Here is a 26,089-nt window from a genome sequence, read left to right as displayed (position 1 = left end):
ACTCCCAAATTTCATTTTTTTTTGCTTATATCAACTGCTGGAGCTCAGGACATACAATGACCAACTGATATTAATATATATTGGCAGATAAACTCCCAAATTTCATTTTTTTTTTCTTATATCAACAGCTGGAGCTCAGGACATACAATTACCAACTGATATTACTACATATTAACAGGTAAACTCCCAAATTTCATTGTTTTTTGCATAAATTAACAGCTGGAGCTCAGGACATCCAATGACCAACTGATGTTACTCAACCTGCTGTCGTTAAACTCACTTTAATATAAATTACCAACTTTCAAAATGATATTTTGCTTCTTGCCAAGAGTTTCCTTTTCCCCACTCACTGACCAATCTCAACCCATCACCATTTCCAGCTGGAGGAAAACATTTAATGGAACAAAAGAGATATGGATATAAAAAGACTCTTATACAAGCCATTTAATAAAACCAAAAAAAAAAAAAATAAAGAGAAGGAAGAGTGAAACAAACAGCAATCCTTCTATTTACATTATATTAAGAGAATAAATTTAATCAAATATAACATCTCCCTGGGAGTTTGCAGGAGCCCTTCCCAAGGGGGGTTCACAGGAAGGATGGAACCAGAGTCCCAGGAACTGCTCTGTTTTTGCAGCAGGGGATGTGGCCCGAGATGGTGGCAGAGATCAAAGGGCTCGGCACGAGCAGCTCAGCAGAGAATTCCCCACCTTCAGCACATCAAATCCAGCTCTGATTTGCAGCCAGGCAAAAGGTTTGAGCAGTCTGAGCAGAGAATTGCAGCAATCCCAACCCCCAGGGGAATCCCACGCTCGGGCCAGCACGGGGTAACTCACAAAGAAACTTTCCCTGCTGTTTCAGCTTTGAACCAACTGTGACTGTTTTCAGACATGATCCCTCTGAACTCTCCCCCGTGCCCAGGGCAGGTGCCAACACAAAGCCTGTCATGCCAAAACCAGTTTTGGTTTAAGTAGATGCAAAAGAGCTTCTCTGTAACATTTAAAATAAATCCTTCCCCACAGCCCCCAACGATAATTCAGTGATGGAGGGAAAACTCGGATTAAATTCCCAACAACACATAATTAGGTTGAGAAAACCACTGGGAGATGAACCAACCAGTTGTGTGGGGGCATTCCCAGGAGGTCAGAAGATGCCTTGGAACCACCATCCCCTTTCCCAAACCCAGCATCTCCCTGTTATCTGTGATTCCCCAGGATCAGCAGCTCTGAGGGCAACAAGTTCAACATTCAAGAGGCCTCCCCCAGATCTGACTTGCTGAACTCCAGCTGGAATTGCTGCCCAAACCAGGGAGAACTGGGGCAGTGCAGGCCCTTCCCAGCACTCCTGGCCTGGCCCTGCCCTCACCCCAAAGGCAGCAGAGCTGCAGATCCCACGGGTGGACGGAAGGGTTGGAGTCTGGGATGACACACTGTGGGCAAAAAACACAGATAGCAGCAAAGGAACTTTCTGTCTGTTTGGGGGTTCATTTATTCCTTTCTTCCTCTTGTTTGGAAAGGCAGAAGGTGCATCAGAGCCTGGAGGGGTGAGCAGCTCAGAACTCCTCGTGCACGTTCCGTGCATAGTCCATGAGTTTGCTGCCTGTGAAGTACTCGCTGTATTTCAGGATCTCCTCCAGCTCCAAGTGGTGGTTTTGATTCTCATCTGCCACTGCAATCATCTGCTTTGCTTCATTCAGGGCATTGTACTCGTTCATGGGATCCATATATTCCTAAAGCAGGGAAGAACAGCATTTGCACTCACTTTTCCACACATCAGAAACATCAACTTCAGCTCTCTGTGAACCTGAGCCATGATGAGACCAACACAACCCATCCCACCCCAAACATAAATCATGGGAAAAGCTCTCAGCACATCTTTTGGACAGCTGGTTTTCCTTTCACTGCCTCCTTGGCTGATCTAACAGAAATCCAGAGTTTCTCAGCTTATGCCAACACAAATATTTTGGACATTTTGGCTGCAAACTAAATGTATTTTCTAATTCTGTGAAGAAACACCAAAATGAAGAACTATTAATCTGTATGAGTTAAATTCTGGAGGTAAATCTTTAGGACATGTTCAATTTAGAACTTGCTTGGTCCATTTTAAACCATCAGGAAGATAGTGCAGAGTTCAGAAGTCTCAGGAATAAAGTATTTTTCTCCTTCACCTAACAGTGAAATAATTAAAAGTTCTCAAGTAAGGCACTTAATTAAAAGTTAGAAGACTCAGGATTAATTTCTTCACAGAATATGTGACACGTGTGTGTTTAAGTACACAAAGGGTAAACCAGCTGTTTTTAAAAGAAAATTCTCAGTAAAAAGGCCATAAATTTGTCTGTGTCCCCATGTAATAGTTTATCCACACCACCAAATATCTGCACACTGAGAAGGGGAGGGACTTTAACATCAATCCAGTCTTGGGGAGAGAAGAAAGTAATAAAGTAGAAAAAAGCCAGAAAAGGCCCCAAAGTGGAATCCACACTTGAAAACAATAATTTGGGTTTTTAAACCAGAAAAACACTTAGAAAGACAAGAGCTCTCTGCTCTTTTCAAAGCTGTGGGGCCTCAGGGCTTGTTGGGTTTTCCTGCTTGCTTTGGTTTTGGTGGGTTTCCTTGGGCTGGCAGCTCTTGGGCAGCTCCAAGTGTGACCCAGTGCCCGTTCCCAGCACTCCTGAGGAAGCTTCTGGTGCCCTCCAGCCCCACACAAATGTCTGTGGGACAAAAAACCCTCAGAGCAACCCCCTGAGTAACAGTTTGCTCAGGAAACTGCAGCACAGAGCACTGTGACCCACAGCAGACAAACACTCTGGGTGCTGTTAATTCAAATCACAGAATCACAGAATGGATTGGGTTGGAAAAGACCTCCAAGACCATCAAGTCCAACCCTTGATCCAACCCTACTGTGATCACCAACCACTCCGTGCCCTGGGCTGGTGATCACAGTAGGGTTGGATCAAGATGTGGTTGGATCAAGACATGGTGGATTCTCCCTCAGTGCCACATCCACAGAATCACAGAATTAATTGGGTTGGAAAAGACCTCTGAGATCATCAAGTCCAACCCTTGGGCCAACTCCAGTCCCTTTACCAGATCATGGCACTCAGTGCCACGGCCAAGCTCAGCTGAAAAACCTCCAGGGATGGGGAATCCACCCCCTCTCTGGGCAGCCCATTCCAATCCCTGAGCACTCTCTCTGCAAAGAATTTCCTCCTGATCTCCAACTTCAATTTCCCCTGGCAGAGCTTGAGCCCATCGTGCCCCCTTGTCCTATTGCTGAGTGCCTGGGAGAAGAGACCAACCCAAAGATTTTGGGATTTCAAGTTCTCTGCAGCAGTTTCAATCCTGTGTTTCACATTATTAAGAACTTTACCTCCAGCTCTTCCATGGTGACAATCCCATCATGGTTGGCATCAATGACCTCCTCAAACTCCTTCTTCCTGTCCTTCACCCAGTCATCATCAATGTCCTGAGCCTGCTGGTTCTCCACGGTGCCAACAGGTAAGGAAATGAACTCTGACAGGGTGAGCTTCTTATCTCCATCTTGATCTACAAAACAAGCATCAAACAACTCAGAAGGGTTTTCTTAATGCTCATGAAAAATGAGAAATGCCAGTGGGACAGTCTGCCTGCCCTGAGCATGCCCAGCCCTCACTCCACTCATGGGTGCCAACACTTAAAGAGTTAAAAATACCATTTTCTAAGAAATCTCAACCATTTATTTCCACTTCTATGACTGTAAGTCCTGACTCTGACACAGCTGCTGTAGTGGGAAAGTCCAAAGCAGACAATGAAACCTTCCTATCAATATATATTTTAATATTCAATAGTCATCAAAAACCTTTTCTACTGTTGCCACAGTGGCATTTGCTGATTTGCTTTGTAGCATCTTCAAAGTTTCTACTTTCTCATGTTCTGTTCTTTCAGTCACACACTCAGCTTAGCCCTGGGATGCACAGACAGGTCCACAGAGATGCCAGGACTTGATTTTTTTCACTCATCCCATCAGAAGATGAGCAGAACAACCACCAAGATGTGCCAAAATTCCAGCCTGACCCCTTGGCAGTGCCACCAACCTCCCAACATCCCCCCAGACCCAACAGTGTGCAAGGAAACAGCTGCCAAGAAGCCTTTGGAAAATGCCATACCCAAATCCCTGATGATTTCTTTCACCATGAACTTCAGCATGCCCCTGCTGTGCTCTGGGTGGAGGAAGGACAGGAACTCCTCCTCATTCAGCAGCAGGTCAGGAGGGGGGTTGTCAGCTTGGTACCACCGATCCTTCAGGTTGTCTAAAACTTCCTGCGCTGCAAATTTAACAAGATTTAAGTTTTCCACCTTCAATCTGTTCAAAGCTCTTAAAATACACCTTTTCTCCTGACACTCCTGTTTCAACAGGGATGCTCCAGGAGCCAAAGCCCTGCATGTGTTTCAGGCAGGACAATAATTTCACAAAGAAGAAATAGTTTTGCTGCAAGGAGCAAGTGGGAGTTGAAGTTCCTGTGCCTGAACAGACCCAGCAGCCCCCAAATCCTTTCCCTTCTCTCACAATCCCACTCCTTTCATCTTACTTCAGTTTTCTCAGTCAGGTACTGAGACTCAGGGTGGGCAGCCAGAAAGTGGATTTATAGACTGTACAAGACTTGCCATGGGATGTCCAGGAAATGACCAAAGTGATTTGTGGAGGAAGAGGTATGAGAAAGCAGGGAGAAAAGGGTATGAAGGAGCTGGGCATGTGCAAAGAGGTGACTGGTCAGTGCCTTTTTCTGGCTGTGCCCTGTAACTGATCCCACAGTCTGTTCTATTCTCCTAATCCCTCCATTGCCAAGAACTTTCTGGGACAAGGGATCTCTGTGCTCTGGCTATGGAGGGAGGTCTAAGTGTAACTGACTGGAGTGGCAGCCACAATACCATCAGATCTTGTGTTCTTTGGGGGCCCAGACACTGGTGAGACTGGTGTGTGTGCACAGAACACTGGTGGGTGTGGGTGGGTGGAACCACCAGAGAAACCAGGGACTGGCAGAGGCCTGGGAGCCCGTCTGAGATCATCTCCTGAAGGATCCACATTGTCTGGATGTCTCTGCAGCTCCACATCTTCTCCTGACATGGCAGAGCACACAAACAGCCCATCCCTGTGTCCCTTTCTCCACTCACTGTGCTTTGGTTTGGCCCAGAACCCACCCGAGGACCCTTCCAGGATGAGTCCCTGTGCATTTCCCTCCCCCATGGGCCTTCCCTTCCTAATGCAGCATCTGTGGGGCAGCAGAGCTGGGTCAGTGCAGGGCCAGGGCTGGCTGTGACAGGGGCCATGAAGCCACTGGCAGGAGGTGACAGCAAGGAGAGTCTGCAAAATAAAAAATTAAATATGGTGACTTGGTTTTTTGAGGGAGGGAAGGTTTGGCTGGAGCTGGCATGTGAAGAGGAGTTTTTCTTAACTTGAGAACCACAACTGACACAGGAGTTTCTGCTCAGAGCACCCTCCTGCCCTGAAATCAAACCCACACCCTGCACCTCTGGGTGCTGAGCAGGAAACAAACACCTGCACAAAGGAGCCTTTTTCTTGGGTAGGCATTTTCTAAATGACACACTGGAAAAAAGACTGTCTGGAGCACCCCCTGCTACCTGCAAAGACTCTGCAACTCAGGGCTGAAGTGTTTGCCTTTAGGTGGTTTCAAAACTCTGAATATTATTTATCAGACAATAAATTTGTATTGGTCTTAAATGACTCCTGATTGCTTTAAGAGTTTAACACTTTTCAGAGTTTAAAACTTTTCAGAGTTTAACACTTTTCAGAGTTTAAAACTTAAGAGTTTAAAACTTTTCAGAGTTTAAAACTTTTCAGAGTTTAAAACTTTTCAGAGTTTAAAACTTTTCAGAGTTTAAAACTTTTCAGAGTTTAAAACTTTTCAGAGTTTAAAACTTTTCAGAGTTTAAAACTTTTCAGAGTTTAAAACTTTTCAGAGTTTAAAACTTTTCAGAGTTTAAAACTTTTCAGAGTTTAAAACTTTTCAGAGTTTAAAACTTTTCAGAGTTTAAAACTTTCAGAGTTTAAAACTTTCAGAGTTTAAAACTTTCAGAGTTTAAAACTTTCAGAGTTTAAAACTTTCAGAGTTTAAAACCTTCAGAGTTTAAAACCTTCAGAGTCTAAAACTTTCAGAGTTTAAAACTTTAAGAGTTTAAAACTTAAGAGTTTAAAACTTTAAGAGTTTAAAACTTTAAGAGCTTAAAACTTTTCAGAGTTTAAAACCTTAAGAGTTTAAAACTTTCAGAGTTTAAAACTTTCAGAGTTTAAAACTTTTCAGAGTTTACAACTTTTAAAAGCTTACAACTTTAAGAGCTTAAAACTTTCAGAGCTTAAAACTTTCAGAGCTTAAAACTTTCAGAGCTTAAAACTTTCAGAGCTTAAAACCTTCAGAGTTTAAAACCTTCAGAGTTTAAAACCTTCAGAGTTTAAAACTTTAAGAAGTGTTAAAGCCCTTTGAAAGACATCAGAGAATACATTTATTTATTGAATTGAATAAGTTGCCTTAAGTAGCCCCTGAATGCTTTTGGTTGCTGAGTTACAAGAGGCAAAACAAGCCCAGTGGTCACATTGACATTTTTGAACTGGGAATTGGAATTCAGAGTTAAGTTTTCAGTGAGGAGGAAAGAAATCCTTGAGTTTTAACATGAACCTTTGGGCAATTCTGGAACTGGGAAGTTTCAGCTGTTTCAAGGGCACAGAGAAACATGGAATAAATCACTTCCTTATGTTTTCCCAAGGTATGTTGGGAGTCCCCAGTCAAGTCCCTTTGCCTGAGTTAAATGAAATTAAAGCATCAATCAGCAGTTAGAACTGTTGTTATCTGCATTAGTTAATTAAAGGGTGTCCCTAATTTTGGCACCCAAAGTGCTGTGTCCTCCTGCTCAGGAAGCTCCAACACACCCAGGTGGTTTTTGATCAAACACACCCAAAAAAAAAGCCCCTTTTCCCTGCACCAGAAGGAGACTCAGCTTTGCCTCAGCCCCGTGGAACTGCAGAGAAGGGAGTGGATTTTCCCAAATAAGGTTTGGTACAAAGGCAGCCAGAAGCTTGTGCAGACACTTCCCTTATTCAGCAGATCTGTTATCTCTGAGCATTCCTGTAAACTCCCAGCCACACTGCACAGGTGTTTTCCCTGCCAGAAAACTCAAAAGGGCCATTTGCATTTTAGTTGCTTTTTGATAAATGGAAAATGTAACATAACCCACTTTTCAATGACTAATTCCTGCAGGGAAAGGCAAAGGTTTTGTGTTTTATTAACAGTAAATTTAAACACTTCTTGAGGGGGGAGCAGGGAGCTCACTGCTAAAAGCTGCCCTGGCAGATTCCAGTTGGAAATCTGTGGGATTTCTGCCTCAAAACTTCCACATCCAACCAGAACAATCAAAACATTCATCTCTGGAAGAGTTTTGACATTCAGCTTTTAGGAACATAAAGGAAAACCCAACACAGCCCAGTCCACACTTACTTTCTTCATCTATTTTCAACTCTTCGTTGTTCTTGATCTTCTCAGCAATTTCTTTTTCATTAAAGCCTTTACTTGCCAGGAATTTGACTTTATATTCATCCCAGGACACGTGGCCTGTGAGGAAGGGACAGATCTCAGGCATGACACACACAATGGTTAAATAATGAACTCTTGCTCTCATGGCTTAAATCCCAACACATTCAAAACCTTCTGGCCCAGCACTTACAACACCACGCTGAGCTTTGTGAATGACATGCTGGAAAGTGTCACCTGAGTCACTTTCATTTGTTTGGGCTTTATGGAAACCACCAGTTTGTGTCACTGTCCTCACTCCATGCCCACACAGCCCCTTGTTCCAGTGCCCTCTGCCCACAAGAGACAGCCCAGAGTGGTGAGCTCAGAACCACAGACTGGGGGACATCCCTCCCTTGGGATCCTCTGCAGGAATCAGAGCTTGGGATCCTCTGCAGGAATCAGAGCTTGGGATCCTCTGCAGGAATCAGAGCTTGGGATCCTCTGCAGGAATCAGAGCTTGGGATCCTCTGCAGGAATCAGAGCTTGGGATCCTCTGCAGGAATCAGAGCTTGGGATCCCCTGCAGGAATCAGAGCTTGGGATCCCCTGCAGGAATCAAAGCTTGGGATCCCCTGCAGGAATCAAAACTTGGGATCCTCTGCAGGGAATCAAAGCTTGGGATCCTCTGCAGGAATCAAAGGGACTGGGATCCCCTGCAGGAATCAATCAAAGCTTGGGATCCCCTGCAGGAATCAATCAAAGCTTGGGATCCCCTGCAGGAATCAAAGCTTGGGATCCTCTGCAGGAATCAATCAAAGCTTGGGATCCCCTGCAGGAATCAAAGCTTGGGATCCCCTGCAGGAATCAATCAAAGCTTGGGATCCCCTGCAGGAATCAATCAAAGCTTGGGATCCCCTGCAGGAATCAATCAAAGCTTGGGATCCTCTGCAGGGAATCAAAGCTTGGGATCCTCTGCAGGAATCAAAGCTTGGGATCCTCTGCAGGAATCAAAGCTTGGGATCCTCTGCAGGAATCAAAGCTTGGCATTCTGGGCAGGAATCAAAGCTTGGGATCCTCTGCAGGAATCAAAGCTTGGGATCCTCTGCAGGAATCAAAGCTTGGGATCCCCTGCAGGAATCAAAGGGACTGGGATTTTTCAGAACCACAGTCTGAGGCAATTCCCTTCCCTGGGATCCTCTGCAGGAATCAAAGCTTGGGATCCTCTGCAGGAATCAATCAAATCTTGGCATTCTGGGCAGGAATCAAAGCTTGGGATCCTCTGCAGGGAATCAAAGCTTGGGATCCCCTGCAGGAATCAAAGCTTGGGATCCTCTGCAGGAATCAATCAAAGCTTGGGATCCCCTGCAGGAATCAATCAAAGCTTGGGATCCCCTGCAGGAATCAATCAAAGCTTGGGATCCCCTGCAGGAATCAATCAAAGCTTGGGATCCCCTGCAGGAATCAATCAAAGCTTGGGATCCCCTGCAGGAATCAATCAAAGCTTGGGATCCCCTGCAGGAATCCATCAAAGCTTGGGATCCCCTGCAGGAATCAATCAAAGCTTGGGATCCCCTGCAGGAATCAAAGCTTGGCATTCTGGGCAGGAATCAGAGCTTGGCATTCTGGGCAGGAATCAAAGTTTGGGATCCCCTGCAGGAATCAAAGCTTGGCATTCTGGGCAGGAATCAAAGCTTGGGATCCCCTGCAGGAATCAAAGCTTGGGATCCCCTGCAGGAATCAAAGCTTGGGATCCCCTGCAGGAATCAAAGCTTGGGATCCCCTGCAGGAATCAAAGCTTGGCATTCTGGGCAGGAATCAAAGCTTGGGATCCTCTGCAGGAATCAAAGCTTGGGATCCTCTGCAGGAATCAAAGCTTGGGATCCCCTGCAGGAATCAAAGCTTGGGATCCCCTGCAGGAATCAAAGCTTGGGATCCCCTGCAGGAATCAAAGCTTGGCATTCTGGGCAGGAATCAAAGCTTGGGATCCCCTGCAGGAATCAAAGCTTGGGATCCCCTGCAGGAATCAAAGCTTGGCATTCTGGGCAGGAATCAAAGGCTGGCATTCTGGGCAGCCCAAGGGAACTGGGATTTTACCCCAGTGGCCAGCAGAGGGGGCAGGGATTGCTCCTCTCACCATCCCCATCAGGGTCCACAGCTCGGAAGTGCATCTTGTTCTCCTGCACAGCCTCCTGGAAATGCTCGTCAGTTTTCTCCATGATCCAGCGCTGCATCTCCTTGGCTCCAATCCTTCTGTCATTGTTTATATCCACCCTGGGGAAGGGCAAACAAGGTTTACATCTGGAGACTGGGGAGGGAAAGGGGTGGTCTAATTCCAGATTCTAAATTAATGACTTTATTCAGCAATAACAAGCAGGCTGGGAACATTTGGAACCCTCTGGAAGTTGCACATTTTTGAGCTACAGAGTAACAAGTAGGAAGTGGAAATTTACTTCATAATTAAAGAACTGCAACATTCAGGTACCTGTCAATGCAAACCAGACTTCACTTCACTGAGTTAACTCCTGTTTGAGTCAGGTTTGCAAACAGAGGAAGCCACAAACCATCACTCCTGGAGTGTCATTTCCCTGGTTCAGAGCCCTCCCTGCCCTCCCCAGCTGCACAAGCTGCTCCTCCAACACCCCCTCAGCCCTCCAGTCCCTCTCAATTTGCCTTTCCAAGCCCTTTCCATCTCGATATTCCAAACTCTCTGAGGTTTCTTCCAGAGCTGCCTCCCCAGACCACCATTCTGGTCATTACAGTGAAAATCCACCAGGAATAAACTTGTCCAAAGGACTTTAAACTGTTCAACACTCCGAGTGTGGCACTGAAAGTGCCCAAAGCAGTTTCCTCTGACACCTCAGAGTCTGGGAAGGTGTTAGAGCTGAGAGTTTTTAACCTTGACCCATCTCCAGGCCCTGCACACACAGTTGCTCCCCATTTATTCCCAGTTGTCAGCTCTTTATCCAAGGCTGTGCTTGGACTTCTGAGCTACAGAATTCAAATCTCTCTGATTAAAATTCTCCACTCCTGTTTTCTTCCTTCAGGTACCACCAAACTGCTTTTCATTCCATTCCTGCTGATTTCATTCAGCCCAAGATGAATATTGAAGATGAAGGACAAATGCAAACCAAATAATCTGCCACTTGGAAGCTTTTTTTTTTGAGCACACCTTGAAATATTTATTCAAATCAAATATCAAAAGATATAGAAATAGAACTGAAAAGGCATCACTAACATTTAAGAGGCAGAAATCTATTTAAAGCACATCAAACCCACTCATGTTCAAGTAAAAAACAAACCCCAAAGAAAAGCACAATAAAAAGCCCCAGCCTGGCTCTTATCTCTGTATCACTCAAGGGTTATCACTGAGTTATGTCTGAGTTGCCTTTAAATGTCAACTAAATGTTAAAGCTTGAGCCAAACAACAACCCCAGCACTTCATGTGATACCCCACAATAAACCTGGTGTTTGAAATAAACCTGGAGTTTGAAATAAACCTGGAGTTTGAAATAAATCTGGAGTTTGAAATAAATCTGGAGTTTGAAATAAATCTGGAGTTTGAAATAAATCTGGAACTTGAAATAAATCTGGAACTTGAAATAAATCTGGAACTTGAAATAAATCTGGAACTTGAAATAAATCTGGAACTTGAAATAAATCTGGAACTTGAAATAAATCTGGAACTTGAAATAAATCTGGAACTTGAAATAAATCTGGAACTTGAAATAAATCTGGAACTTGAAATAAATCTGGAACTTGAAATAAATCTGGAACTTGAAATAAATCTGGAACTTGAAATAAATCTGGAACTTGAAATAAATCTGGAACTTGAAATAAATCTGGTACCTGAAATAAATCCAAGTGTTCTATTTAAGCAGCAGCCTCGTGGTGCTTTCAGGGCACTTTGCACCCACCAGGTGAGCAGCTTTGAAGTGGAAAAGGTCCAACCCAAACACACTGAAAACAAAGAGTATTTTCCCCCTCAACCCTTCACGTTGTTTCCTGAGATCAAAGCTCTGAGGCTTCAACTTCCAGGCTGAACTTTCCATCTAAATGACACCAGAGCCAGAGAGGAAGGTAAAAAACATCCCCCTGAGTGTCATTTCCATCATGAGAGCACAAAGGGAAGAGTCTGAGTAAGAAACAAGGGAGAGCTTTGGAGAATAACTGAATTTTTCCAGCAGTAAGGGTTGTGTTTTATGTAACAATTCAACCTGGGTTTAAAGCAGTTGCAGCCCTTAAAAATGAGATTTTTTTGGCCACCTTCCCAAAGGTCCTTTATCAACCAGTTTCAGGTTCCTAAAAAGCAACATTTTTGTCACCCAGAGACACAAAAATGCCACTTCCTTTGAGCTCCTGAATCCCTTCAGAGCTGGGTTTGGTTTTCAGAAACTGAAACCCAGAATTATTGTCAAGTGTTCCAGTCACACAGAACTTGCCCAAGAAAATCCTGGTTGGGGGGAACTTTTCTTTCATTTCCTTGATTTTCAGTAATCCTGTTGGATAATAATAATTTATGCTTTTAATTGACTGTTTGATATCCCAGTGAGGAATCTCAGCTTCCATTCACTAAAAACCACTTTGTGTGTTCTCTCTGTGCCTTCCAAGGCAATTCCAGAACCTCAGGATTTGGATTTGCACAGAAATTTTGTTTCTCTGGATGTTTTTGAAGCAATTAAAGCCCCCCCCAGGATTCCCCCCCATGTTTAATCAGATCATTTGAAGGATCTGAATGAAATGGATCTTGAATCCAATCACTTTAATCTTCCTCAGGAAGCTCTTTCATAACAAACAGAATAATTAAAGAGTTTGCAATTTAGGGAAGGACAGAATTCATTAACCAAAGGTTGAAGGTTTCCAATAAACATAAAACAAGAAAAAAATCTGAATATTTCGATTTATATGAATGGGTTCAATAACAGGCAGAGTAACAAAGGATTCCACTCCAAATTAAAGAACAAACTGGTTTGATATTTTGCTTTAATTCCTTTCCTCAAAACTCCAGAAAAATAAAAGCCCAATGTTATTATTGCTGGTTTTTTTCCCCTGTTAATGAAAAGTTTGCAATTAAAGAGCTTTGTTAAGGCCTCTCAGTTTATCTCATTAAAGCCACCACTGTCATTGGAGCTGCTGTTTCAGTTTAAAATTAATAAACCAAATAAAATTAATCCAAAATTAATCTCTAATAACATTAATCCTTCATTCAAAAAGCCAAATGAATCCAATTCTGCCACCTGCTGTCTAAAAATGCACCTTTTCCATCCCCAAACTGAGTCCAAACACCTGACCCAGCACAAAAAGGGCTTTATTGAAGGGAAAAGGCCTTAATATCTAAAAGTGAGTGGGTTTATACCAAGTTTTTTTTTTTAAAAAGGTATAAAAGAAAAAAATAATGTTTTTAACTCTCACCTTTCATTCTCTTCTTCTAAACTCTGAGAAAATTAATTTCTTAACAATCTCATTAAGCTGTTTTGTAGATTTCTAAATTCCTCTTTGTGCAGTTGGAAAAAATTATTTTTAACCTCTGGGGATTTAAATTTGAATCCCTGAAGAACCTGCTGAGTTTGAAGAGCAGAAATGAACCACAGTGAGTTTGTTTCCCACAATCTCCAGGTTTCTCTGCCCCTTTTCCTTCCCTGTATTCCCTTCCCAGGAGGAACAAAACCAGGATCCACATGGAATATAAATCCAAAAAAATAGATCAGAGACTTAAATTGAAATAAAACTCTGAACAAAGCAATGGAGTGGTTGGGACTGGGATTTTTCCCTAATTTTTCCCACTAATTAGGCCCTTCCTTATTAACTCCCTGATCTAAAATACAAGTGATTGATTATTTATTGAGCCACAAAAAAAAATAAATTTGATTTTCATCCCCTGAAAGGCTTTTTTTACATGGAAACTTCACATTTTGGTCTAAGTTTTATTAAAAAAAAAAGCCCCAGGTCTGGGCACTGATCCCAATTCTCAACATTTCCTCCAGGTTTTTAACACCTTCAGAACACAAACATGGCACTTAAAGGGGCTGGTTTGGGGTTAAACCCCCCAGAACTGGTGAAAAACCAGCAAATTTAAAGGCTGAGAATTGAATATAATTCCCAATCTGGATGTCACAGCCTGGGGGAGTCCCAAACCTGTTAAAATAAGGGTGGAAAACCAGATTTAATGAGGGTTTAATAACAGGGGGGAGTTGAGTGATGTCACAGAGGGTGAAAATCTGCAGGATTTGTGTGTCTGGCACTTTCTTTTTTATGAGAGGGAGAAGTTGTGATGCTTTGGGAGGAAAATTTGGGATGTTCTCCCAGGAATTGGTTCAAGGATAAAATTTTCCCCCCTTCATTGTTATTTTTAAACAATTAAAAAGTCCAACTTTGCCTCTTTCTCTGCCCAACTTACTTGGAGAAAATGCCCATCAGCTTCTTCCTGTTCTTTCTGGGCTCTGAATCCTCCTCAAACTCGTCCATGTCCTTGCCCAGAAACACCTCCTGGTGGAACTCCTTGTTCAGGTGCCCATCCCTCTCCAGTTTCACCCCGTTCAGGTGGTCTGGGGGCAGAATCTCCTGCTCCCCTTTGCCCTCTGCTGCCCTTTCCTTCAGGGCAGAGCTGTTGGCAGGCCTGGCATGGACGTCCAGCGGGAGGAAGAGGAGGAGGAGGGACAAGAACAGGGAGCCCAAAGGGCACAGCAAGGACTGGCTGGGCTGCATCTTTATTTTGGCTTTTTTTTATTGGATGAAATTGTGCTGTGGGTCTGAAAACAGAGAGGAGAAAATACAGGAATTAAACTGGAGAACTTGAGGGGAATAATAATAATGAGTAAGAAGCAATAAATATTCAAAGGGTCTGACATACAAGGATAAATAAATAAATATCAAGACATACATAAGTATAAATAAGGATAGAAAAATAAATGAGGATAAAGAAATAAATAAGTATAAATAAGGATAGAGAAATAAATGGGTATAGAGAAATAAATATGGGTATAGAGAAATAAATGGGTATAGAGAAATAAATATGGTTATAGAGAAATAAATATGGTTATAGAGAAATAAATAGGTATAGAGAAATAAATAGGTATAGAGAAATAAATAGGTATAGAGAAATAAATAGGTATAGAGAAATAAATATGGTTATAGAGAAATAAATATGGTTATAGAGAAATAAATATGGTTATAGAGAAATAAATGGGTATAGAGAAATAAATGGTTATAGAGAAATAAATGGTTATAGAGAAATAAATATGGTTATAGAGAAATAAATGGGTATAGAGAAATAAATGGGTATAGAGAAATAAATGGGTATAGAGAAATAAATGGGTATAGAGAAATAAATGGGTATAGAGAAATAAATGGGTATAGAGAAATAAGCACAAATAAGTGTAAATATTTATTTACACTTATTTATTTACACTTGTATAGGTGTAAATAAATAGGTGTGCAAAAAGTGCAAAAAAAAGGTGCAAAAAAAGGGGTGCCAAAAAAGTGTAAAAAAAATAAAGTGTAAAAAATCAGTGTGGAAAAAATCAGTAAGTGTGTAAAAAATCAGTAAGTGTGTAAAAAATCAGTGTGGAAAAAAATTAAGTAAGTGGAAATAAGTAAGTGGAAATAAGTAAGTGGAAATAAGTAAGTGGAAATAAGTAAGTGGAAATAAGTAAGTGGAAATAAGTAAGTGGAAATAAGTAAGTGGAAATAAGTAAGTGGAAATAAGTAAGTGGAAATAAGTAAGTGGAAATAAGTAAGTGGAAATAAGTAAGTGGAAACCAACAGGTAGAAACAAACCAGTATAAAAAAATCTACACACAACTATAAATATAGAAGTAAAAAAAAAATCCCTACAAGCAGGTGTAAATATGTAAGTATAAAACTACACACAAATATGAATTCAGCAGAACCTCCACACAAGCAGAGAGTAAGAAAAGCCGATAAATAACAAACAGACGGGATTAGTTTGAGGCTCTGGGAGGGATCAGCGCCAGGCCCGGCCGGGGCAGCGGAACCGAACCCGGAGAGCCCAACGCGACACCTGCTCGGGGAGGGAATGAAGGGCTGGGCGGAGGGGCGAGGGAGGGGAACAGGAGGAGGTGCCGAGGAAAGGTGGGAACAGCAGGGAGCGGGCAGGGACCGGGCAGAGAACAGGCAGGGAATAGCCGGGAGCGGGCAGGGAATAGCCGGGAACGGGCAGGGAACGGGCAGGGAACAGCAGGGAGCGGGCAGGGAGCGGGCAGGGAGCGGGCAGGGAGCGGGCAAGGAATAGCAGGGAACGGGCAAGGAATAGCAGGGAACGGGCAGGGAAGAGCAGGAAGAGCGGCAGGAGCCGCCTCAGAGCGGCCACACCACAGAACCCCCGCGCTGGGAGGGCCCAGGGGGGATCCAGGGACAGCGCCCCGAACCCACCGCGCCGGGGGCCGCCCGCACTCACCACGAGGAGGAGGCGGCCCCGAGAGCCGGGAGAGCCGCGGGGAGGGTGTGAGGAGGCTCCGGGCGGGTCCGGCCGCCCCTCAGAGAGCGCCGGCCCTGCGGCCCCTCAGGCCCCGCGGGCGCTGCTGAGGGAGGCAGGAGGAGGAAGACGGCGGAACTGCGTCACCGCGCAGGGCGGCATGAGGGCGCGGCGGCCATCTTGGCTCAGGGCAGCCGCCATCTCTCCCTCAGGGAGCCTCAAAGCGGCTCTTAAAGAAACCTCCGAGACGCAGTTGGGGAGTTTTAGGAGGCAGGAGTTCTTTTAGCGCGCCCTGCGAATCATTTCGCCGAACTTCACACAGAGGTAACAGTAATAACACAGGTAAACTTATAGGCTATTTTATTTTGTCCCTGTTTCACCCTTGGCCTCTTCAACAGGACTCACCCCTAGGCCCTGCCCGCCTCCAAGATGGCGCCTGCTGGGCCTCACACGCCCCACTCCAAGATGGCGCCTACTCGGCCTCACACGCCCCACTTCAAGATGACGCCTACTCGGCCTCACACGCCCCACTCCAAGATGGCGCCGGGGGCTGGCGCGGGCACCGCCCCCTTTTCCCGTCCCTTCCCCCGCTGCGGGAAGCGCCGGATCCCCGCAGGATCCTCGCCGGATTCCCGCAGGCAGCGGCGGCACAACCAGCGCGTCCCGTCGCAGCGAGGAGCGGCCATGAAATGCCCCCCAAACCCCCGCCCCGTGCGGGGCGCGGCGCGGTGAGCGGCCCCGCGAGGAATCTTGTCCGCGCGCGGCGCCCGTATCCCGTTCCCGCCCGAGGCGCCGCTCCGTGAGGGCGGCGCGGCCGCCATGAAGGCGCTGCGGCGGCTGTGCCGGCACCGGGCGGCGCTGGGGCTCGGCGGGCTCGGCCTCTGCGCCGCCGTCCTGCTCTACTTGGCCAAGTGCACGTCGGAGGGGCTGCCCGCGCCGCCCGCCGCGCTCCCGCACACACGCACGGCCGCGCCGCGCCGGGACAGCGCCCTGCTGGCCGTGGTGGTGATGAGCGGCCCCAAGTACAGCGAGCGCCGCAGCATCATCCGCAGCACGTGGATGGCACCGGGAGGGCGCGGGCACGGCCGGTTCGTGTGGGGCCGCTTCGTGCTGGGCACGGCCGGGCTGGGCCCCGAGGAGCTGCGCGGGCTGGAGCTGGAGCAGAGCCGGCACCGCGACCTCCTCCTGCTGCCCGAGCTGCGGGACTCCTACGAGAACCTGACGGCCAAGGTGTTGGCCACCTACGCGTGGCTGGACACGCACCTGGACTTCCAGTTCGTCCTCAAGGCCGACGACGACACCTTCGCGCGCCTCGATGTGCTGGTGGAGGAGCTGCGGGCGAAGGAGCCGCGCCGGCTCTACTGGGGCTTCTTCTCGGGCCGCGGCCGCGTCAAGGCGGAGGGGAAGTGGAAGGAGAGCGCCTGGGTGCTGTGTGACTATTACCTGCCCTACGCCCTGGGCGGCGGGTATGTCATCTCGGCAGACCTGGTGCGGTACCTGCGCCTCAGCAGGGACTACCTGAACATGTGGCAGAGCGAGGACGTGTCCCTGGGGGTCTGGTTGGCGCCCATCGACGTGAAGAGGGTGCACGACCCGCGCTTCGACACCGAGTACAAGTCGCGGGGTTGCAACAATAAATACATCGTGACTCACAAACAGAGCATCGAGGACATGCTGGAGAAGCACCAGAACCTGGTGAAGGAGGGGAAGCTCTGCAAGGAGGAGGTTAAACTCAGGCTCTCCTACATGTACGACTGGGGGGTGCCACCCTCGCAGTGCTGCCAGAGGAAGGATGGCATCCCATGAGAGCCCGAGCGGGGGGGACTCACGGCTTGGTTACTGTGCCCTGGGGAGGGACTCACGGCTTGGTTACTGTGCCCTGGGGAGGGACTCACGGCTTGGTTACTGTGCCCTGGGGAGGGACTCATGGCTTGGTTACTGTGCCCTGGGGAGAGCCCGAGCAGGGAGGGACTCACGGCTTGGTTACTCTGCCCTGGGGAGAGCCCCAGGAGCCAGGACTTAAAGGGTACTCTGAAAAAACCCCAAAGATTTTGCACGTTCTGTCACAGATTAATGAAACCCTGAAACTCCAAGAGAGCTGCTGATGTGGCACGAGGTGGAGATGTTGGAAAAAATCCAGAAATAGGTGTCAGAAATCAGGGAAAAGCTCCTGTGACAGGGTTGAAGGCAAATAATTGGCTGCAAAATATGGATAGTAGAAAAAATAGGAGGGAGGAGAACCCGAATGAAAAGTTACTGGGAGAGTTTCCCTGAGATTTGTTTGCTAAAGGTCATGACAGGCCTTGATGGTGAAACAAGAGCCTGCTGTTGTTGTTTTGCAAGGGAGACGTGTCAGTTTGGCAGAGGTGGGAAGAGTCTGAAGGAGCTGCTGATCAGCTGGTGCTGCCAGAGGGAACGGGGCTGGGAAAGGGAACATTCCAGCTGGGAAAGGGGACGGGGCTGGGAAAGGGAAACGCGGCTGGGAAAGGGAAACGCGGCTGGGAAAGGGAAACGCGGCTGGGAAAGGGGGACGGGGCTGGGAAGGGGGGACGGGGCTGGGAAAGGGGGACCGTTCCGGCTGGGAAAGGGGGACCGTTCCGGCTGGGAAAGGGGGACCGTTCCGGCTGGGAAAGGGGGACCGTTCCGGCTGGGAAAGGGGGACCGTTCCGGCTGGGAAAGGGGGACCGTTCCGGCTGGGAAAGGGGGACCGTTCCGGCTGGGAAAGGGGGACCGTTCCGGCTGGGAAAGGGGAACGTTCCAGCTGGGATGGAGACCTGGGATGGGGCAGGGAGAGTGTTCTTTGGCAAGGAGTGGAATTCAACCTTCTGTGTAACTTCTCTCTGAGCTTTTTGCTGTTTTAAAGACAACATGGACATAAATGACTCTAAATTTCTCCTGGCAGCTGCAGAGGGTGGACGAGGTTGGTATTTGGCAGAGACAGAGAATATTTTCCCTTATTCCTGGGGACAGGCAGTTCTGCAAAGCCTTCAGGTGTTACTCTCATTTTAGGGTGTGAAGAACCATTTCCCTTCCAGCAGTAAATCTCTGACTACTACAGGAGACTGCAGGACTTTCAAACATTATTCTGAGTTAGTTCTCATTAAATCAGTGAAAGTTCAACCAACAGTGCCCTGAGGTGGAGCCTCAGCTGAAAAATTAAACTCTGTGCAGTCAAAAATTGGTTCCTGCGCCCTCCAGATTCCTGTTGGGAACTTTCTCTCTGTTTCTGCAGGTAAAGGGTCACTTTTAGATGCCCCAATTCCCTCCTCAATAAAAAGCACTTTGTAAAGGAACTAAAACTGATTTTCCAGGAGGTCTGAATGAATTGCTCAGGTGGCACACCCAGAAATGGGATTCTGGCCCTGAGGACTCTGAACTAATCCTGGGCCTGGCAGAGCTTGGGAGAACCAGCTGGGGATGGATCAGACAATTCCACCACAGGATTTATCTCCAGGTCTTAACCTGAGCCTGTAATTCCAATATTATGGGATGTGACACACAGGAGGCTCTGCCAGCTGCACTTTTCTGTGTAAAAATGTGAAATTCTGTTCTCTTTTCCATGTCCTTTTACTGAGGGACATCATTAATGAGCAGTTTTAATGACCAGTTTTGCTGTTTGTTGCACTCTGCACTTTCACCCCATTTCATTCCCTCCCACCTGCAGGAAGAGACAAATTACAAAGAAAAAAACAAAAATAAGGTGCCAATATCTGTGTTTTACTCATTAGCAAAATTAACAATTCATACCAAAGGAATCAAGGCTGGTTTGGTTTTATTTTTTATTTTTTTTTTGCTTATTCTCATTTTTATTAAATTATTCAGGATTAAGAAAATAATTATTTTGTTGAACAAATCTTTGACTTCTTCCAAAAACCAAAATTAAATTAAGATACTGAAAAAAAAAACTTAAGTTATTTTAGCTGTGTCTGTTCTAATACATGTTTAGGGATTGCCAGGGAATGTTTTGGGTTTTTTTACAAGGCATCAGGAATTTAAACAGATTGCAGGAAATTTAAACTGATTTTCCCATTTTTTTAAGGTGTCTCTTTGCCCTTTGGGTTCCTCCTGTTGTGTTTGTGTGTCATTAAATGCCTGTAATGTGAGAATTTATTTATAATTATGGAACTGTAGGAAAAACAGTGAAGTGTCATTTGAAATTCCAGGAGGTGCTGGAACATCCAGGAGAATTTGGGATCAAGCAGGAATTGGTTTAGTGTCCAAGCCATTATTCCAACTGCAGATTCCTGATTTTCCAGCTGTTTTTCCAGCTCTTCCCAGGAAATGGGGAAATTCTGCAACTAAAAACTGGTTTTTTGGAAGGTAAAAATGGGAGGAATTTCCATGGAATTTCCAGCTCTTCCCAATGTGCTGCTCATCCCTTTCCATCCAGAACTGAATCCATGGAAATTCCTCTCATTTTTACCTTCCAAAAAAACCAGTTTTTGGTTGCAGAATTTCCCCATTTCTTACAACTAAAAACTGGTTTTTTGGAAGGTGAAAATGGGAGGAATTTCCATGGACTCAGTTCTGGATGGAAAGGGAAGAGCTGGAAAAACAGCTGGAAGATCCTTGAGAATTTGGTATCAAGCAGGAATTGTTTTAGTGTCCAAGCCTTTATTCCAACTGCAGATTCCTGATTTTCCAGCTGTTTTTCCAGCTCTTCCCAATGTGCTGCTCATCCCTTTCCATCCAGAACTGAGTCCATGGAAATTCCTCCCATTTTTACCTTCCAAAAGGAATCTGCAGTTGGAATAATGGCTTGGACACTACAAAAATTCCTGCTTGATCCCAAATTCTCCTGGATGTTCCAGCTGTTTTTCCAGCTCTTCCCTTTCCTTTTTTTTTAGAAATAAAACTGAGTGAGGCAATTCCCAAACACCTGAACTTGCCCTTCCTAATTCCATGGTCAGAAAAAGGAGTTTTCAGGCTAAAAACTTCATTTTATCTCATTAAAAAATAATTTAAAAATTAAATATTAGTATATGTGATTTCTATAGTCTGGTCTTTTTAAAAATGCCTTAAAATTAAATATTAATAAATGCATTTAAAAATTAAATATTAATAAATGCATTTAAAATTAAATATTAATAAATGCATTTAAAAATGAAATATTAATAAATGCATTTGGTGTGATCCTGTTTTGTTTTTAGCAACACTCTGGCAAAGAATTGAAATTATTTGCAGTGTCCCATCTGCTCAAATCATCTCAAACAGCACCAAAGTAGGTGCTTCATCCTCTTCTAAATGTGGGTGGTCCCAATAAATTAATAATTTCAACTAATTATTATCCCTGGCACACAAATTTTGCTTCCAATTCATCCAATCCCCCCCCCCCAAAAAAAAAAAAGCTCCTTCTGAGCTCGTTCCAAAGCCAAACAATTGTAAATAAATAAAGGAACAACTTCCAAAGCCTGGAATGGCAAAGGAATTATTTGTTTCTGTGATCACAGAATGGATTGGGTTGGAAAAGACCTCCAAGATCATCAAGTCCAACCCTTGGGCCAACTCCAGTCCCTTTACCAGATCATGGCACTCAGTGCCACGTCCAGTGTCACCTTAAACACCTCCAGGGATGGGGAATCCACCATCAGAGAATCACAGAATGGATTGGGTTGGAAAAGACCTCCAAGATCATCAAGTCCAACCCTTGATCCAACCCTTGATCCAACCCCACTGTGATCACCAGCCCAGGGCACGGAGTGCCCTGGGCTGGTGATCACAGTAGGGTTGGATCAAGATGTGGTTGGATCAAGACATGGTGGATTCTCCCTCAGTGCCACATCCACAGAATCACAGAATGGATTGGGTTGGAAAAGACCTCCCAGATCATCCAAGTCCAACCCTTGGTCCAACTCCAGTCCCTTTACCAGATCATGGCACTCAGTGCCACGGCCAAGCTCAGCTGAAAAACCTCCAGGGATGGGGAATCCACCCCCTCTCTGGGCAGCCCATTCCAATCCCTGAGCACTCTCTCTGCAAAGAATTTCTTCCTGATCTCCAACCTGAACCTCCCCTGGCAGAGCTTGAGCCCATCGTGCCCCCTTGTCCTATTGCTGAGTGCCTGGGAGAAGAGACCAACCCCCACCTGGCCAGAACTTCCATTCAGGGAGTTCCAGACAGTGCTGAGGTCACCTCTGAGCCTCCTCTTCTCCAGGCTGAACACCCCCAGCTCCCTCAGCCTCTCCCCACAGCACTTGTGCTTCAGTCCCTTCTCCAGCCTCGTTGCTCTTCTCACTTGGGTTGGAAGAGACCTCTGAGATCATCAAGTCCAACCCTTGATCCAACCCCACTGTGATCACCAGCCCAGGGCACAGAGTGGGGCACAGATTGCCCTGGGCTGGTGATCACAGTGGGGTTGGATCAAGACATGGTGGATTCTCTGTCCCTGGAGGTGTTTAAGAGGACACTCAGAGCCACATCCAGTCCCTTCTCCAGCCTCGTTGCTCTTCTCAGTTGGGTTGGAAGAGACCTCTGAGATCATCAAGTCCAACCCTTGATCCAACCCCACTGTGATCACCAGCCCAGGGCACAGAGTGCCCTGGGCTGGTGATCACAGTAGGGTTGAATCAAGACAAGGTGGATTCTCTGTCCCTGAAGGTGTTTCAGAGGACACTCAGTGCCACATCCAGTCCCTTCTCCAGCCTCGTTGCTCTTCTCTGGCCCCGCTCCAGCCCCTCAATCTCTTTCCTGACCTGAGGGGCCCAGAACTGAACACAACACTCAAGGTGTGGCCTCCCCAAGGCAGAGTCCAGGGGAAGGGTCACTGCCCTGGGCCTGCTGGCCACGCTAGTTTGGATCCAGGCCAGGATCCCCTTGGCCTTCTTGGCCACCTGGGCACACTGGTGGCTCCTGTTGAGCTTCCTGTCCCTCAGTCCCCCCAGGTCCCTTTCCCCCTGTCCCTCTCCACCCACTCTGTGCCCAGCCTGGAGCGCTGCAGGGGGTTGGGGTGGCCAAAGGGCAGGACCTGCACTTGGCCTTGGTGAACTTCATCCCATTGGGATCAGCCCATCCCTCAAGTCTCTCCAGATCCCTCTGCAGAGCCCTCCTGCCTTCCAGGTCCTTTCCAGATCCCTCCAGCCTTTTTCCCCCCCAGGAATATTGCAAAGAAAATCCATTTATTCACAGAATAATGTCCATTTTCCCATTGCCCATCTCTCCTTTTCCCCCCAGAAATTCACAAATAAAACCCATTTATTACCTTTTTTCCCCCAGAAATTCACAAATAAAACCCATTTATTACCTTTTTTCCCCAGAAATTCAAAAATAAAACCCATTTATTTACCTTTTTTTCCCCAGAAAAATGACAAATAAAACCCATTTTTTTACCTTTTTTTCCCCCAGAAATTCACAAATAAAACCCATTTATTACCTTTTTTCCCCAGAAAATCACAAATAAAACCCATTTATTTACCTTTTTTCCCTATAAAAATCAAAAATAAACCCCATTTATTTACCTTTTTCCCCAGAAATTCATAAATAAAACCCATTTATTACCTTTTTTCCCCAGAAAATCAAAAATAAAACCCATTTATTTACCTTTTTCCCCCAGAAAATCACAAATAAAACCCATTTATTACCTTTTTTTCCCCAGAAAATCACAAATAAAAGCCATTTATTACCTTTTTTCCCTATAAAAATCACAAATAAAACCTATTTATTACCTTTTTTTCCCCAGAAAATCACAAATAAAACCCATTTATTACCTTTTTCCCCAGAAAATCACAAATAAAACCCATTTACTTCCCTTATTTTCCCCAGAAATTCACAAATAAAACCCATTTATTTACCTTTTTTTCTCCCAGAAATTCACAAATAAAACCCATTTCCTCCCAGCTTTGTGTCCGTTTTCACATTCTCTCAACTCCATCCCTTTTTCCCTCAGGAATATCCCAAAGAAAAGCCGTTTATTCCCAGGATAATGTTGATTTTCAGGGCCTAAAGGGGGACTTGCCCTCTAAACTTCAGTCACCAGAGGGCCCTCTGGGCCTTTCTCAGCGATAAAAGAGTCCAGAAATTGCTGGTTGGGATTAAAACCCAAATCATCAAAATCGACAAAATGAATGAGCCCCAAGTCACAAAAATCAATACAATTAATGGACCCCAATTAAAAAAAAAAAAATCAGTAAAATTAATAGACCCCAATTTAAAAAAAAAAAATCAATAAAATGAACGGACCCCAATTGACGAAAATCAATAAAATGAATGGACCCAATTTTAAAAAAAAAATCAATAAAATGAACGGACCCCAGTTCAGGAAAATCAATAAAATTAATAGACCCCAATTAAAAAAAATATCAAGAAAATTAATGGATCCCAATTTAAAAAAAATCAATAAAATTAATGAGCCCCAATTCACGAAAATCAATAAAATTAATGGACCCAATTTTAAAAAAATCAATAAAATGAACGGACCCCAGTTCAGGAAAATCAATACAATTAATAGACCCCAATTAAAAAAAAAAATCAATAAAATTAATGAGCCCCAATTCACGAAAATCAATAAAATTAATGGACCCAATTTTAAAAAAATCAATAAAATGAACGAACCCCAGCTCAGGAAAATCAATAAAATTAATAGACCCCAATTAAAAAAAAATCAAGAAAATTAATGGACCCCAATTTTAAAAAAATCAATAAAATTAATGAGCCCCAATTCACGAAAATCAATAAAATTAATGGACCCAATTTAAAAAAAATCAATAAAATGAACGAACCCCAGCTCAGGAAAATCAATACAATTAATAGACCCCAATTTAAAAAAAAATCAATAAAATCAATAGACCCCAATTAAAAAAATCAATAAAATTAATGAGACCCAATTCACGAAAATCAATAAAATTAATGGACCCCAATTCACAAAAAATCAATAAAATGAATAGACCCCAATTAAAAAAAATCAAAAAAATTAATGAGACCCAATTCACAAAAATCAATAAAATTAATGGACCCCAATTTTAAAAAAATCAATAAAATGAACGGACCCCAATTCATGAAAATCAATAAAATTAATAGACCCCAACTAAAAAAAAAATCAAGAAAATTAATGGATCCCAATTTAAAAAAAATCAATAAAATTAATGGACCCCAATTAAAAAAAAATCAATAAAATTAATGGATCCCAATTTAAAAAAATCAAGAAAATTAATGGACCCCAATTAAAAAAATCAATAAAATTAATGGATCCCAATTAAAAAAATCAAGAAAATTAATGGACCTCAATTAAAAAAAAAATCAATAAAATTAATGAGATCCAATTCACGAAAATCAATAAAATTAATAGACCCCAATTTAAAAAAATCAATAAAATTAATAGACCCCAATTAAAAAAAATCAATAAAATTAATGAGACCCAATTCACGAAAATCAATAAAATTAATAGACCCCAATTCACAAAAAATCAATAAAATGAATAGACCCCAATTAAAAAAATCAATAAAATGAATAGACCCCAATTCATGAAAATCAATAAAATGAATAGACCCCAATTCAGAAAAATCAATAAAATTAATAGACCCCAATTCATGAAAATCAATAAAATTAATGGACCCCAATTCATGAAAATCAATAAAATTAATGGACCCCAATTAAAAAAATCAATAAAATGAATAGACCCCAATTCACAAAAATCAATAAAACAAGTAACGATGAATAAAGTAAAAAAAAATTAAAACCCCATTAATAAAATCAATTAAAAAAAACCCTAAAATTAATTACAATGCTGAGCCCCTCTTTGGTCGGTGTGACAGAGAAGTTCAAACACTCTTTGAGAGCCCCAAAAATTCGGGATTCTGGAAAGATAAAATAACTCTGCCTGTTATGGGAAAAAAAAATGCAGCTGGGACAGCCCAGAATCTTTGGATGACTTTTCCTTGTCTCTGTTTTTGTGGCTGAATCAGCCAAAGCTTCTCAATCAAAGGACTTTGTTGGGTTTTTTTTTTTTGAGGGGGGAAGTTTTTGGCAGGTGGAACAGAAAGAGTTGAGATTTTTCCTGAAATTAATCAAAACAACCCGAAGCTTTGGATGGTTTTGTGGTTTCATCAGCTGGAAAGACACTTGAGTTGAGTTGAGAAATAGAATCATAGAATGGATTGGGTTGGAAAAGACCTCCCAGATCATCAAGTCCAACCCTTGATCCAACCCTTGATCCAACCCCACTGT

General features: G+C 44.2%; 2 protein-coding genes across 2 annotated transcripts; one reads left to right on the top strand and one right to left on the bottom strand.

Annotated features, from left to right (window-relative positions):
* Window positions 1-429: 429 nt before the first annotated feature.
* On the bottom strand, window positions 430-16,058 carry SDF4 (stromal cell derived factor 4). Its single transcript, XM_071575776.1, has 7 exons — window positions 15,914-16,058; window positions 13,895-14,246; window positions 9,635-9,771; window positions 7,487-7,600; window positions 4,145-4,303; window positions 3,370-3,545; window positions 430-1,729 (listed from the first exon to the last, which is right to left on the bottom strand). The coding sequence occupies exons 2-7, from the start codon at window positions 14,200-14,202 to the stop codon at window positions 1,553-1,555; spliced, it is 1,071 nt and encodes a 356-aa protein (XP_071431877.1). The 5' UTR covers window positions 14,203-14,246; window positions 15,914-16,058; the 3' UTR covers window positions 430-1,552.
* Window positions 16,059-16,442: 384 nt separating this feature from the next.
* Window positions 16,443-18,026, top strand: B3GALT6 (beta-1,3-galactosyltransferase 6). The gene has a single exon (XM_071575664.1). The coding sequence runs from the start codon at window positions 16,751-16,753 to the stop codon at window positions 17,735-17,737; it is 987 nt and encodes a 328-aa protein (XP_071431765.1). The 5' UTR covers window positions 16,443-16,750; the 3' UTR covers window positions 17,738-18,026.
* Window positions 18,027-26,089: the final 8,063 nt, after the last annotated feature.

This window comes from Pithys albifrons, chromosome 22 (assembly GCF_047495875.1).
Source record: "Pithys albifrons albifrons isolate INPA30051 chromosome 22, PitAlb_v1, whole genome shotgun sequence".
NCBI lineage: Eukaryota > Metazoa > Chordata > Aves > Passeriformes > Thamnophilidae > Pithys > Pithys albifrons.
Note: the sequence above shows the minus strand (reverse complement) of the source record. Positions and strands in the feature narration are given on the sequence as shown.

Excerpts from the sequence above, each read along its gene's own strand:
- B3GALT6 (XM_071575664.1), top strand. The coding sequence starts at position 16,751 with ATGAAGGCGCTGCGGCGGCTGTGCCGGCACCGGGCGGCGCTGGGGCTC.
- SDF4 (XM_071575776.1), bottom strand. The coding sequence starts at position 14,202 with ATGCAGCCCAGCCAGTCCTTGCTGTGCCCTTTGGGCTCCCTGTTCTTG. Across the intron at positions 7,601-9,634 it reads TGTGGACCCTGATGGGGATG|GCCACGTGTCCTGGGATGAA; the intron begins GTGAGAGGAGCA and ends CCTTCCTCACAG. Across the intron at positions 4,304-7,486 it reads GTTGAAAATAGATGAAGAAA|CGCAGGAAGTTTTAGACAAC; the intron begins GTAAGTGTGGAC and ends TTAAATTTGCAG.